The sequence below is a fragment of the Chrysoperla carnea genome, chromosome 3 (assembly GCF_905475395.1).
Source record: "Chrysoperla carnea chromosome 3, inChrCarn1.1, whole genome shotgun sequence".
NCBI classification, from domain to species: Eukaryota; Metazoa; Arthropoda; class Insecta; order Neuroptera; family Chrysopidae; genus Chrysoperla; species Chrysoperla carnea.
This window is the reverse complement of record NC_058339.1, coordinates 44,686,642-44,701,284: the sequence shown is the minus strand read 5'-3', so window position 1 is coordinate 44,701,284 and position 14,643 is coordinate 44,686,642. Positions and strand designations below refer to the sequence as shown.

The 14,643-nt window shown below is 28.7% G+C and overlaps 2 protein-coding genes across 2 annotated transcripts; both read right to left on the bottom strand.

The window, feature by feature from the left end:
* Positions 1-2,977: 2,977 nt before the first annotated feature.
* LOC123295762 (protein takeout-like) lies at positions 2,978-5,871 on the bottom strand. Its single transcript, XM_044877207.1, has 4 exons — positions 5,736-5,871; positions 4,809-5,037; positions 3,861-3,994; positions 2,978-3,336 (listed from the first exon to the last, which is right to left on the bottom strand). The coding sequence occupies exons 1-4, from the start codon at positions 5,803-5,805 to the stop codon at positions 3,020-3,022; spliced, it is 750 nt and encodes a 249-aa protein (XP_044733142.1). The 5' UTR covers positions 5,806-5,871; the 3' UTR covers positions 2,978-3,019.
* Positions 5,872-11,236: 5,365 nt separating this feature from the next.
* On the bottom strand, positions 11,237-13,292 carry LOC123295548 (replication termination factor 2). Its single transcript, XM_044876935.1, has 3 exons — positions 13,035-13,292; positions 12,600-12,965; positions 11,237-11,738 (listed from the first exon to the last, which is right to left on the bottom strand). The coding sequence occupies exons 1-3, from the start codon at positions 13,101-13,103 to the stop codon at positions 11,259-11,261; spliced, it is 915 nt and encodes a 304-aa protein (XP_044732870.1). The 5' UTR covers positions 13,104-13,292; the 3' UTR covers positions 11,237-11,258.
* Positions 13,293-14,643: the final 1,351 nt, after the last annotated feature.

Sequence of the window (14,643 nt, the reverse complement as noted above, 5' to 3'; positions counted from 1 at the left end):
ATTGTATATCCATTAGACTATACTGTATATTCTAATGGATATACAATAATATGGATAGAATTCATGTCTAATGTCATCAATTCCCATCTTTGCTTATTTTCTCTACTTCCATTATAATTTCTTCATATTTATTACTCTCTTTTTTTCACATCCAGGTATAGTGTTCATTGTTCACATCCAGGTATAGTGGAATACGAAAAAGTACCTAAGTATGAACAATGCCAACCAGGGCAGATAGAATATGAGTACCTGTAACATATCCGAATTTCAAATCGATAGAGTCAGGGGTATAATCGCAGTGCTTGAAATTCAATTGTAACTTTAACCTTTCTTATCTGGAAAACCGCTTTTCTTTATAAACATTTTTTTCCACCAACGAATGTTTAAGAGGAGTCTAAAAAAATTATAAAATTTCACGCCAATCAAATAATGATTTCTCGCCGTTGAAAAATGTGTATAGAACCCTCTTAAAGTACTTATATTTGAGAGTTACATGTCGCTGAGTATCTTTCAGAAATGGTTTTAATGGTAATATCATACATAGATATTTCTAATGTAAACTTAAAGTCATAGGAAATAAAATTTCATCTGTTACTAAATATAATTTCCCTAAATATTCAGATTATATATCTTCTTTTTTTGCAATATTAATTCATTTTCAGAAATAACAGAAGAGTTGACGAATAACAAACATATAGTAATAAATTTACTTTCCTCCATATCAATTAACTTTAATGGAAATTGTTTATTCTGAATTTATAATTATTATATATGAGTTAAAAGCAACCGAAATACACCAGATAGAGTAAGATGGCCTAAATTAATCTCGAAAAAACATCTAAAATAATAGTCGTATGTACAACTAGTGTAGAAAATAAGGTTTTTCTAATAAGATATGAAATATTTGATCCGACGCTTTTACTTCGTTAAAATAAGTGCAGGTGTAAAGATATCCTATAGTGATTTTCAAGAACACACTGTTATTATTCTATTTCGTAGCCCGTTGGGTCACTTCTATACTATTTAGGCAATCATTCTTTTTTTAATAAAAATTGTCAAAATTTCATTTTAAGAAAAGCAAAATAGCAACTGCCAATACTTTTGTAATTAAAACTATTGTTACATAATCTCACTGGTATAAAAACTAGAAGAAATTAATTAATATGGGAGAATATAGTCAGAGTGACGAGCCTGATTTTCGTAAGTCTCATAAAAACTTTATGAAGGGGCTGAAATATTGTAGTATAACTGCTCCGAAGAGCCTGGTAGATTGAGTCATGGTCTACAAATATTGGTATTAGAAGAGTACTTTATTTTACAATCTTGCAAAATTTATGAGGACTAGTCCTTGCGAAAACTTGAACCACCAAGATACACCGCCTAAAATTTTAGAGCCATTAGAGATCATATTTGAAAATTATTGTCCAAAATGTGTTATTGAATAGTGTTCGAAACGTTTTTTTCCTTCTTTGGGTATAAAAAACACCCACATAATTTCCCCTTGTTAAAAAATTTTTTTATTTGGATTGTCAAACGGTTCATAATTTATTTTTATTTATTTTTTTTTTTTTGTGCATTAAAATTTTGTTTAATTTGCAAAAGTATTATCTTTCCCAAATACACAATCGTTTTGCATAACATATCCCCAACCAGACGAAATCAACAAATTATCGAAATAACCTAACGCTTGTTAAGAATTTAAAGCCCATATACCAAGACTACAGGAGCACTTTTGAGGGAATGGAGGTACAATAGATAAAACTGGCCGCAATACAAAAGCTATTTTAATCCAAATTTAATTTAATTTAAACTATATTTCGTTTCACAACATTCAGTGTTCCGTTTATTGAAGAGCATTTTGTATTCTGAAAAAATTGTACAGGCATAAATGTAATTACAAGCAAGATGCGGTTATGTAATCTGTAATATTCTGCAGAACAATTTATAAAACTTTACCCTATATTATGTACTTGACTAAAAATGATTTTCACATCCTAGGTTGAATAAACAATATTCCACACCCAAAAGCATAATTTTCAATTAACAAAATATAAATATTAAAATTAATATTAATTTTTTAAATCATTATCTTCCAAACCGTGTAAATTTATTTCCAGAGATTTTTAAATTTATTTCCAGAAGTAAAAAGCAAATTTTTGAATGTGTTACAGTTTCGAGGGTAGTTATAGACGAATCATTTTCCCTAGAAATTTTGGCCATTGCTATGGACCAAATAAACCAATTATTAGAATCCATTTCTGAGGTGAATAAATAGAGCCAGAAATATTCAACAAAATGAGCCAGAATACTTTTTTGATACATTTTATTTTTGGTACAGTGGAGGGCGAATTACCCCAGGAACCGTGGAGTATATTCACATTCTAACTTTGGAATGAATCGTGATCACAGACCCCACAAACCCTTGAGTATACGTTTCTGGCCCATTTTGTTAAATATTTTCAAAGTTTTTAAATTTTCAAAAAAAAACTTCAAAAATGGATTTTAATAGTTAGCCTATTTGGCCAACAGTAATGGCCAAAATTTCTAGCGGCACGAAGTTAGATGTAGATTTTGATGTATGGGCCTTCCTGAAAAATTTTCTCTTTTCACAAAAAAATTCTCTTAGAGATGCTAAAATGACACGACTATTAAGACCAAAGTAGAGTAATAGAGTAAAGTTTATGGAAGTATATTAATTTCAGCGCTGTCGATGGAGGATGCAAATTATGTGCAAGGATAAATTAAATTGGCTAAAATTTTGAAGCAAAGAAGCAGACTTTGTTACTAACAAAGAACGAAGATCATTGCTGCGGATTTTACCAAAACGTGGTGTGTGCAGAATCACGAATAACGGAGTAAATGAAGAAAAAATTATAATCACAATTAAATTAATTAATAATCTTACTTTTTTTTATATATATAATAAAAATTATAACTTTAAATTATTATTTAATAATTTTTTTTTATATAAAAATTTTAACTTAAAATTAGCTTATAAATTAAATACTAAATTAAAACATCAATTGGATGGAACCGCACCACCCCAAATTTCTGCATACGGAATTTTATCAACAATACCATTAACAACTTGAATAACAATTAATGCAACCGCATCTTTAATAGCTGGCGTTAAATCCTTTATAACTTGTTTCCATTCTTTGTTTAACACTCCATTTATATCATCAGAAATTTGTTTACTACTGTTTAATAAATTGGCAAAATAAACGCTTGCACCTTTGATGTCTAATTCTACATCAACTTTTTCCAATTTTGAAAATACAACACCACCTTGATCGTATAATGAGTATAAAATGTCGATATCGTAATCACCATTCACTAATAAAATTATTTAAAAAGAATTAATTTTTAATTTCTTCTTGGTCTAGAAACTAATTGTAAAATTATTAAAACACCAAACAACAATGGAAATACACAAGAATCAAGTGGGTATATAGCATCGCTAATGCATGAGTTCTAATCACTTTTGAGGTAATATGTTGTTTGGTAATTGACCATTTTAGTTGTTATACAGTATTCGCCTTCGTGTCTGGCCGTAGCTTTAGAACACATAAGGGTAGTTAATAGTTATAGATCCCTAACGGGAAAACAATGATATTTACGAAAAACTCATTCAAACAAAAGTTAATAATTGACCTATATTGCTAATATACGAACTCAATGTCACTTTTTATGTCTCGAGTACGCTATACAAACTGCTCGGTATCTATTTTCGTTTTTTAGACATCGTATAGAAAGACGAACGGACAAACAGAAATGGACTAACTATGTGAATATGTACACCTATTACACAATTTCGTTTGCATCATCAATATTCTAAGTACAAATAACTTAATTCTTACCAACTGTAATATTACATGGCCCTTTGCCTTTTAATGGTAAAACAAGTAATTGTCCAGACATCTCATATTCACCTTGAATATTTAAATTTGGGATAGTTACTCTTAATTTTACATGATGTGTTTTTAGATCAATGCTGAAAATAATAATTGATTATAATTTTGAGACACTTTACATATGCAAATTTAAATGTTCGCGCCATGAATTTTTAACGATATTTTGGATACGCATTTCAACGAGCAGTACAGGATTAATTGATCATTTTTCATAAAAATGGAAATTCCAAAACAAAATTCAAATTTTTCAGCTACGACTCTAAATTGCACCTTTTTAATAGAAAGTTATAGTTTCAATTTGATGTTAGGGGTTTAAGAAGAATCTAATCCATTGATTACTGCATTAATAGCCAAATTAGAGCTTAGCAAGTAAAATTTTGAGAGAAAGTTTATTAATACCAACTATATTAATATGATGTTCATTGGCTTTTATCATCAGTTTGAGTTGACCTTTCATTTGGTAAGAAATATTAAGTCAACTTTCTCAGTAATTAATAAAAAACCACACGAACGTCGTCGAAATGTTTAATCGAGTGCCATCTATACAGGTGAATTATCAAAAATTTGTTTTTTTCGTTAGAGAAGCTACGGGTTATATTTGATTGGTCGCGTATATTTTAAAAATTTCCATGAAATACTCTTTCAAATAAATAAATAATTTCAAATAAATAAATAAATATATTATACCTAATATTGTTTAATTTAAGTTTAAAATGATATCCCCCTTGTAGGGAAACCTTTTGTTTTTGATTCCCATCATTAAAAAAAGTATCAAAATAGGAGTAGGTAGTATCCAAGTATTTGTAAATTACATCAATTTTTTTATGCTCAATGACTACATTATTTTTGGTTAGGTACCAGGTCAACATTTCAATAAAATAAAACTGTACTTACTTAAAATTTGAAGCTTTAGTTTCGTCTAGCCCACGAACAACTGCATCATCAATTACAATATTGAACCCGCCATTTGAAACTTTAATTTGCTGAATTTGTAACGGTGATAAAACAGGAATATTTAGCGCAGGATAGCCTTTAAGTAAATCCGGTATAGCTTTGTTAGCCTCTTTGTAGGCACATTCATTCAAATTCGGATCGGTTCCTTTGCATGGTGTAATAAATTCAGCTAAAAATAAGAATATTCCTAAATAACAACAATCAACTAAAAATAAGACAAATAAGAATGCACGAGTATGGCCTTGCATCTAAAATAGTCACTTTAATTTTTCAAAAAATGCTAGAACTGAACACGATCTATTCACAAAAACAAAGGACCGTTCAAAAACTAAAGTTAAAGGAGCAATCCAATAGGCCCCAAGTCAATCACTGAAACCCAGCGTTCAATATTTTTTGGAAAAGTGAAAACTTCTTTAGGAACGTTGTACGTTTTGGGTGAAAAAAAATTTTGCAACTGGCATGCTCCATACATACCACATTGAAAACAACGATTCTCATTCGATCACTGGAGTTCAGTGACATTGAGGACACTTAATTCTAAGATGAGTAACCACTAGAAAACACCGTGTCTTGATGTTTTTTTTAATTATTTATTATAGTTTTTTATACGCACGTTAATAGTTTCAATTTACAAATTATTAAATTTTAATTATTGAAACTAGGTATAATTAATTATAAAATTTTTTTTAAAACACAGTTATTCCAAAGTTTTTACTTCCGTCGACAGTCCCCATGACTGACTATCTTTTTTAATAGTTGCTCTTTAAATAAATAACAAAATGAATTCAATAATCGTTTTCAAATAATTTATACAATACTAGGCCAGAATTTTCATGGAAATATAAACAACAAAATTATCCCACTTACGTAATGAAGCCGCTTGATTCAAGCTGGTATAACATGATACAATTAATAAAACTATTTGAATTAGATTCATTGTTGCTTAATTTTCTTTATTACTACTATTCAAGTCGAAATTGTTTCTGATATGTCGGTATAAGATTCCATGGCATTTATATACAAAATAAGTTTTAATTTGGTTTTGAATTTAAAAGAGAAGAATAATTTGCAAAAAAAGTAATAATCTTTTTTTATATGTAATTTTATAAATTGTAGTGTATAAATTGTATGAATTATTTATATTTATTTACTTACTAATTACTTACTAATTTAATTACTTAATTAATAATTATATACCCTGTATATAGAGTGTCCCTTAATAACCAAATTTGGATACCACAAAGATGTTTTGAGATTAATATGTACCTAAGTGACATTTTACATTCTTTTTATTTATTAGCAGTATTATTACAGATGTGATATACAAATTACATTATGAACAAAATTTATATCTTAACATTTTTTTTTCTAGCCTATTTTTTCCTAAGTGGTACATTCATAGACCGTGAGTCTATTTTTCGTAATTAGCAAACACAATAGACTTAAAAATGAGGAGTAAATCATGGAAATAACGTATAAGATTATGTGAATTGTATGTTCCAGAAGTCCTTAGCCATACTTTAATAAGGAATATCCTCCAGGTTAAGTTAAATAAGAAAAAAGGTTGAAAACAAAAGTTGTTGAACTCAAAAAGAAAATTTTTAAAAAGGCTTTGAAATTGACTTTGGCATTCAAAATCATCTGAAAGTCAAGCCTAGTTCGTATATGGTAATAGGTAGAAAGTCATTTTAAATTATAAAATTGTTTGTGACCAACTATTCATTAGAAACATTTATAATTAATTGTAAGGTGGCAGAATTTTGAGTTCAAATTCTGTCAAATCTAGACATATTACGGAAAAATATTTCAACCAAAAAATGTAAATTATTTTCTAAGGAATAACTTAGAAAGAATTTAAAGTGATCTCTTATCAGTTTCGAACTCGGCGCGTTAGTGGAAAAATCACACAATGTGCAGTGTCTGGAGGCCTTAAGTTGTTTTTAAGATATCACTCTTAAAAATTACTTATTTGTAACATTTTTCGTTATCCAATGAGAGGCTTAGTTTTTGTTTAGACGTTATTTAGTGCTTGTTCAGGCGGACATCATCATAAAAATAGGGAAAAATGTAGAAAATATTTTCTAATTAATGATATAATTTATTAAAAACTAATCGACTAAACAAAAGGTCCAGGGTGCAATGTTTTTTTGAGTAATATCTCAAAAATTCCTCTTCCCATTCTCTTTTAGTCTAATTTTAGAAGTGAAACCTAAGTATCTCAAAATCGAACTCTATTGACAAAGACAAAAATCCTACCGTAGCTGTAGGGTACGTAATGGATAGTTTTTTTATAAAGCTGTAATGCAGCTTTACTGCCAACACCTTTTTCTGAGTTAGCTTCCGCTTGAAAATAGATACTGTAAATAATTGTTACCTATATGAAATATGGTAATCATTTTGTTTATTTCCAATGAAAAATCGCGTAAACCTTGTAGTTTTTATATAATAATTAAACACAAAAAAATAGTACATATGCCTAGCACAAGAGTTTATTATAATATTCAGCTTTTTACAATCTGATGCATTATTCACAATCTGATGCATTATTTTTTCTTTATTACGCCGATATTTTTAGTAATTTTACTGTATGAAATATGTATTTGTAAGATTGATAATTTTTACAATTTATACAAACGCTATGCTATTTCATAAGATTAAATATTTATCGAAAATGGGAAATAAATTAATAAAAATATAACTACATATTACCTTCAATAATTGCCTCTGAAATGGGCACTTTTTATATCCTAAGCTAGGACATTTCATTAGCATTGACTTCAAAAAATAATTGCTCTTTTTGAGTTGGGCAAATTAATTGAAAGTAAAAATAACTATAACAGTGTTTTTCATCGAGAAATAATTAGTGTTTAAAATTTTCGAAAGGTGTTAGAATTTTTTATTAGTTTCGATTATAATACTTTACTATACATATTGTTTTTCTTATATGGTAATAATGAATGTATAATATATCTACTTAATAATTAAAATTAGCTAAAAACGCAATGATATTAACTTATAGGGGAAAGTGGTATATAATGATCTCTCAGGGTAAAATGATCCCTCGTCGTTTTAAGTGAACCATTAAAGCTATCTTATCTAGTATATTTATCGATAAATTGCTTCCGCGTAGTCAAATTAATCGTTCAACAAAGATTTATGGTGATGTATAAGCTAATTTGTGTTTTATAGCAAAAATATTAATTTTACTGCTTATGATCTATGGTAGGGCAAATTTCAACGTAAAATTTCTTTTTTTGTGTTAGCATTTTCCAGTTGGTTGTTTTACTGTTGGCTTCTATTGACTTTTAACACATTTTGATGAACGTATAAATAATTATAAGGTCAGTTTTTATGACGATATTCAATTATGTCGCTACGGGTAAAATGATCCCCTTTTTTAAATTATAATAGATAAAATGATCCCCCATTATGTGGCGGGTTTTGAATGTGATAATTTAGATGATTTTATCAGTGATTATTTTTTCATACCTACTTATCGTTAATATAATGTAAGAGAACAGGTAATATGTTATGTGGACTATTTGGTAAAAAATGCAATGGGATCATTTTTGAATTTATTCTTACAAGGTCGGTCAAAACGATCTCTTTTGGGAAATATTGTATATTTCTAAAAATTCGAATAAAGAAAAAAAATATTTCGACGTTGTACATATATGCCGAATAGTTTAGCTATATATTTCTTTTTTACTTAGGAAAATCATGATAAGCCACCTTCCCCTATTGTTTCATTAAATCAAGTATTAAACATAAATTGTATTGAAAAAATGATTGAAAAAGATAAGTAGCGTGTTTTTAACAACAACAGCTTGAACAGGGGATACAAAAATTATAACCTCCCGTTTATTTAAATTATTATGTAGCTGGTAATAATTTAATTATCTTATATTCATTAACATTCATATTTACCACAAGGTTAAATCCTGGTTCAGAGAAGTTTATTAACTTTCTGACAGAAAGTTAATGTTTTCGTCATGAAAATTGAAAAAAAAATTTTGTGCATAGATATATAAATTTTCAGAATGAAAAAGTCGAATCGATTCCATGAGATTTCATTTGTATTTATCTTATATATTTAAACGAGCAATTCTTGTATATATATATATATATATATGCAAGATTCCTATATCAACGATCTTGGAAATGGCTCCAACGATTTTCATGAAAATGAGTATGTAGGGGTTTTTTGGGGCGATAAGTCGATCTAACAAGGTTTCATTTTAAAAAAACGTCGTTTTATCCGTCTTTTCATGAAAAACTGAAACCGGCAACGCAAATTATAACTCTTCCTGACATCTATTGGTGTATATCGTAGTTAATGAAATACAATGCAAATTATAACTCTTCCTGACATCTATTGGTGTATATCGTAGTTAATGAAATGAAATACATTACCGGGACATTCAAATTGGTATTTGTGTGGAGACATTTAAAACGGTCTTCTATTAGTGATAAAATTTGTGTCTTTTTAAGAATACCGAGCAAAGCTCGGTCATCCAGATATTTTTATTTTATTTGTAGTTTTAAATGAAATGTGAACCTATTGATAAAGATTTTCAGTCAAAGTTCACTTTTATTTTACAAAAGTAATATTAATTAAATTTTAGTGATTTAAATTAATTTTTCTGAAATTTTGATATGTTACACCTACCAAACAAAAGATGGAGACCTTTCATCTCTATCGGTATAAAGGCCTATAGATAATATTTTTCAAGTTGCGTAGGCCTTAAGTTTAAAATTCTGAGAATTATATACCCACTTTTTTTATATTTAATATTATTAACGTAATGTTTCTGCAAAAAAAAAAACTAAATTGTATCTTTTGAGTAGCTACACACCACAATTGTATGTAATAGCTGCAATTTTTAATAGCAACATCTACATTACAAACTCACAACAAATTTCAAAAAAAATTGTTTAAAAAAGAAAATTCCACTTTAAACAATACGGATATCTTAACAATAAACCAAACACAGAAGCTTTAGAAAGAATTAATTTTAAGCTGACCTCATTGTTTTGTGTGAAACATGATATACAAACGTAAAGCTTTTATAACTTTTTCATATGCGTATTGAACAGTATATAACAACATATCAAACGAGGGAAATTTAACTTGAGTCGGTACGTCGCTACTGTGAACGTATAAGTGAACGTATAACAATAATATGTAAGTGGCAAAATCAGGCCACTGGGTTATTGTACTTTAGTGAACTTTCACGAAATTTAGTATATGTACTGAAGATGATGCTAGCCGAAATCTTATTAGAAATTAAAACTAGAAGTATACAATACATGTTAAATTCATCTGTTCTACATGAGAAATTCTGTCGCTCAAATGTATGTAGAATGCATTTACTCTAGCCAAGATGTCGCGGCTAATTAAATCGTGTAAAGCTGGAAATAGTTTTACTCTTCATTTGCATGTAAAAAAAATTGTTTACAATTTGAACCACTTTTCAACTTGTGGTATACGAAGAGTGTCCAAAAAAACCTTAAAAGATCCCTTGAGAGATTGGAAAAATAACACATTTTTCTTGAAATCGAATATTGCCTTTTTAGTTTTCCAAGAATTTTTATTTCGAAAACTAAACGGCCAGAGAAAAAATCACAAATACTTATTTGCTTCAAATTGATCAAAAAATACAAAAATATTTTTTATTTTGAATAAATTCAAAATTTTGTACAAAATTACTTCATCAATATAAAAACAATAGCTCCATTACCTTCGGCAATTCGTTAATTAAGTTACATAATTACTTAGCGATGTATAAAAAACTATGAACTATCGCAAAAGAATAATAAACAATGATTAAAGGCTGCGCTAAAATGAGTACATTGAATGAATTTTATTGATTGAAAGAGGGCTGAATGATATGAATGAAAAATGTGTGATAAAATATCAACCAAACCAGTGACTAAGTAGATTTCTGGAAGTCCGAAGGACATTAGAATAAAAGAAAGTCTGTACATTTTCACGATGCTTTATCACTACGTTCAAAGTACTAGATATTCAAGTGACAGGTAAAAGGTATGTGATTGCAATTTTCCAAATGTATGGTTTCAGGTGGAATAGTATGAGAGTAGGTAGTGTGAGAGTGTGTGTCATATGTGATGTAGTGGATAGCGTGTGGCATCTAATAGAACACTGTCCAAGAGTTGAAGAAAAACAAAAGCAAGAGATGCATAAAATTCGGTTGGTCAGTGCAATAGATATTTTAAATGTATCTGACCCTCAAATCATAAACACTGTAGTTAAATATATTCAGTTTGTCCTACAAAGAAGAGAACACACAATAAAAAATTAATTAATTTACTAAAATTATTTGTTTATTTTGAATTGTGTATAAATAAATACAAATTAATTTTCACATTTTAGTTATAAAATGGATTATAAGTGATCCAATGAGCTCTATCTTGTTTCTTCTCTGTTTGATGAGATGTAAATAGCGATTTAAATACTTCTGTAGCATTAGGATCCTTAGATACACTGTATTCTCCTTTCGCTTTTTTAAACAGTGGATCGTGAATTGGCTTTAAATCTGCACCTCTTTTAACCGGTTTCACCACCGTATGACTACTATTAGAAGTGGTAGGTTCTACTTTAATTGTAGATGTACTTGCAGAACTTTTGTCACTGGTGATTGTACACATATTTGTAGACTTATTTCCATCAGTGGCAGTTGTTTCTGTATTGCTTACAGATGTACTTGAGGCAATTTTCTTTTCCTTTTTATCTTTTTTCATCTCTTTTAGTTTGTTTTTACGTTCTGCCATTCTTGTCGACATTAATATCAAATCCTCTTCATTTCCATTTAAAACGACGACATTATTGTCTTCAAATGGTTGTTGGCACTGAAAAAAATGAAATTTTTTTAGTAATTTCATAAAGCACTTGATAAAGTAATTACCGGTTTTTTAAATCAAATTTTTCGGTAAGTATATACGGACACTATCGTATGTTTAGAGAGAGTCTCACGTTAAAATAATTTAGAGTAGATAATTAACGGGTACAGAATATTATCTAAGTTTTTTCAGTGAAAAATGGATATTTTTTCCTATGATTGCGTTCATTCACTGATATACAGGTTGGCCATACCTTTAATAGTATCGAGTTAGCACAAGTCTGTGGGTTTTTTGGCTTTTCGGTTAACCCTGTGATTACGTTCATTCAATTTTTAGAACTATTAATAAAGCAATACCTAGTTAAAATATTCGATACCTATAACAGTTAACAACCTCTATTTACGAGTACTTTTACATAGCGTGAGCAGCCATATTTCATCATGTAGAAAAAAAAGCTTTAATTTAAATATCCCCGGACACAGTGTAGTTAAAATAAACCAGTTTAAAATTGATATTTCCTGATAATAATGTTATGTTAATTGAGGTGCTTATGTTCAGCAGTTCTTTTGGTACCCATTTAATATTTTCGATTAAAAAAATTATGAAATAATTAACATAATATTTACAATTTACTTAATCTAAATTTCAATTACAATCTCACTCTCTAACTACACCAACGAATTAGTATGTCCTAATTTTGATATAAATTTTTTGTCGGATAACAGTATTTATATTTTGAAGTGTATTGTACAATGTAAGGAACACATTGTATAAAAAAATGGATTTTTTATAAACATCTACTTAACACAAAAATAAATATTTCGTTTTAAATATTCAAATTCAATAATAATTGTAAAATTATTTAATTACCATAACACACTGCTTCGTTTTTATTTCTTTGAACGCTCGTTCTGAGAAAACACATCCGCAGCTCCATAAACAAACAAAACGAAATCTTCCTGTCATTTCTAGTCCAATAATAGGGCAAATATAAGGTGAACTTTTGTCTGTTTCAGATTTGTATGCAGGATTTGGTGATAATTTAATATCTTTAACATCTTTTAAGTTTCGAATATGTGATGCTGATTCTGGAAGTGATTTTGAAAGTAAGGATTCAATAACAGCTTGTTTATTGTATAATTTTCCTAATCCACATGCTACAATAGGTTGAACTAATTTCTCCTGAGTTAGAGCACAATGTCTCCATTTATACGCTAATTCTGAATCTTTATCTTTCTAAAATGAAAAAAAATTGTATGAGTAAATATGATAATACATAATAACATTGAGAACATATAAACTTACTTGTTCGGGCTTTTTCTTCAATTTAACTAATTCATCTCTTCTAGGAATAGTTCCACCATCACAACCCATTTTGAAATTAATAAATCAAAAATTTTTTAACTGATTTCAAAAAAGAATATTAGAATGTTTATATTTTACAGCTTAACTTGAACTGTCAATTGATAACACAATAATAATGTGACAATATGATGAAATATTTTTTTCGTTTCTGTTAATGTCAGTGTGCTGCCCAATATGATGACATTCATCATTGGCAATGTTAATTGCATACTAATGAAAAGTCAATACGTGCTGTACAGCATCCTGGCATTAATAAAGACACGATGAGTGCGTTCATGTGAATTTGGTAAGTATGTACGAGGATTAGAGTACGCAGCTCAATTTGCATTACGCGGTAATTATAAATATTTTATCAAATATACTTAATTTTACTTTCAAAATGTTTATAAAGTTAGTGAAACAATTCAGAAATGCTATATTTGATATTTTTTTATGTTATAATATGTATTAAATATTAATTGATTGAAATTTGTTGTATAATCGTTTCAACTTAATATTCTAATCTTTGTACGAGGTTAGAGATTTCTCACTTCTCACTACCACGTTGTACAAGTAGCAGCACTATTGGGAGCTCCCATGACACACAAACTAACAAATAACAAGTGAAAACAAACAATTGACTGAGTTAATTGTTGAAATACCACGCATAAACAGTGTTGATTACTCTATCACATTTCACATAAATATATGTCACACATACATAACTAAAATAACTGATATTTCCATAGAATACATACTACGCAATTTACGCCTAATTTGCGCCCTCACGGGTAAACAATGATGTTTCCGAAAAAATGTTTCAAACAAAAGTTGTTTATTTTTTTATAAGGAACATTTTTTACAAGATGGGTCCCACGGAACCAAGGCCCAATTGACCTATGTTGCTCATTTACGAACTCGACCTCACTTTTAACGTCCTGAGTACGCTGTAAAAAGTTCATCTTGATATCTCTCTTCGTTTTTGAGCTATCGTGTTGGCAGACAGACGGACAGACAGACAGACAACCGGAAATGGACTAATTAGGTGATTCTATGAACACCTATACCAAAATTTTTTTCCTAGCATCAATATTTTTAAGCGTTACAAACTTGGGACTAAACTTATTATACCTTGCATATTATATATATGCATGGTATAATAAATGTAGGGCATTATAAGTAAGTCTACAGGCCTCCGCCTAAAAAAGTTAATGATTCCATCACCGTTGAGATGTCATTTGCTCTTTCTAATATCTTACATTAAAAAATGATCTTGGCTCCACATCAAACTAATAGATTTTTTTTATTTTAAAAGGGAGGTAATCGAATCATAAATGGAAAAATTATTTTATCTGCCATTGAATAAAATAGGTTTTTTTGGAAAATTTTTAACGTTGCCATGTTCCTTTGAAAAGGACACAAAATAAATTAGTTCCAAATTTGAAGCAAAAGAATTACGAAAAATAAGTTATGTTCATTTGAACTTATAATCTATATTATTCCTATCTTTTTAAATCGTGTTTTTAATTTTGTAGGAAACTAGGACATAAAAAAAAAGAATTTTAGAAAT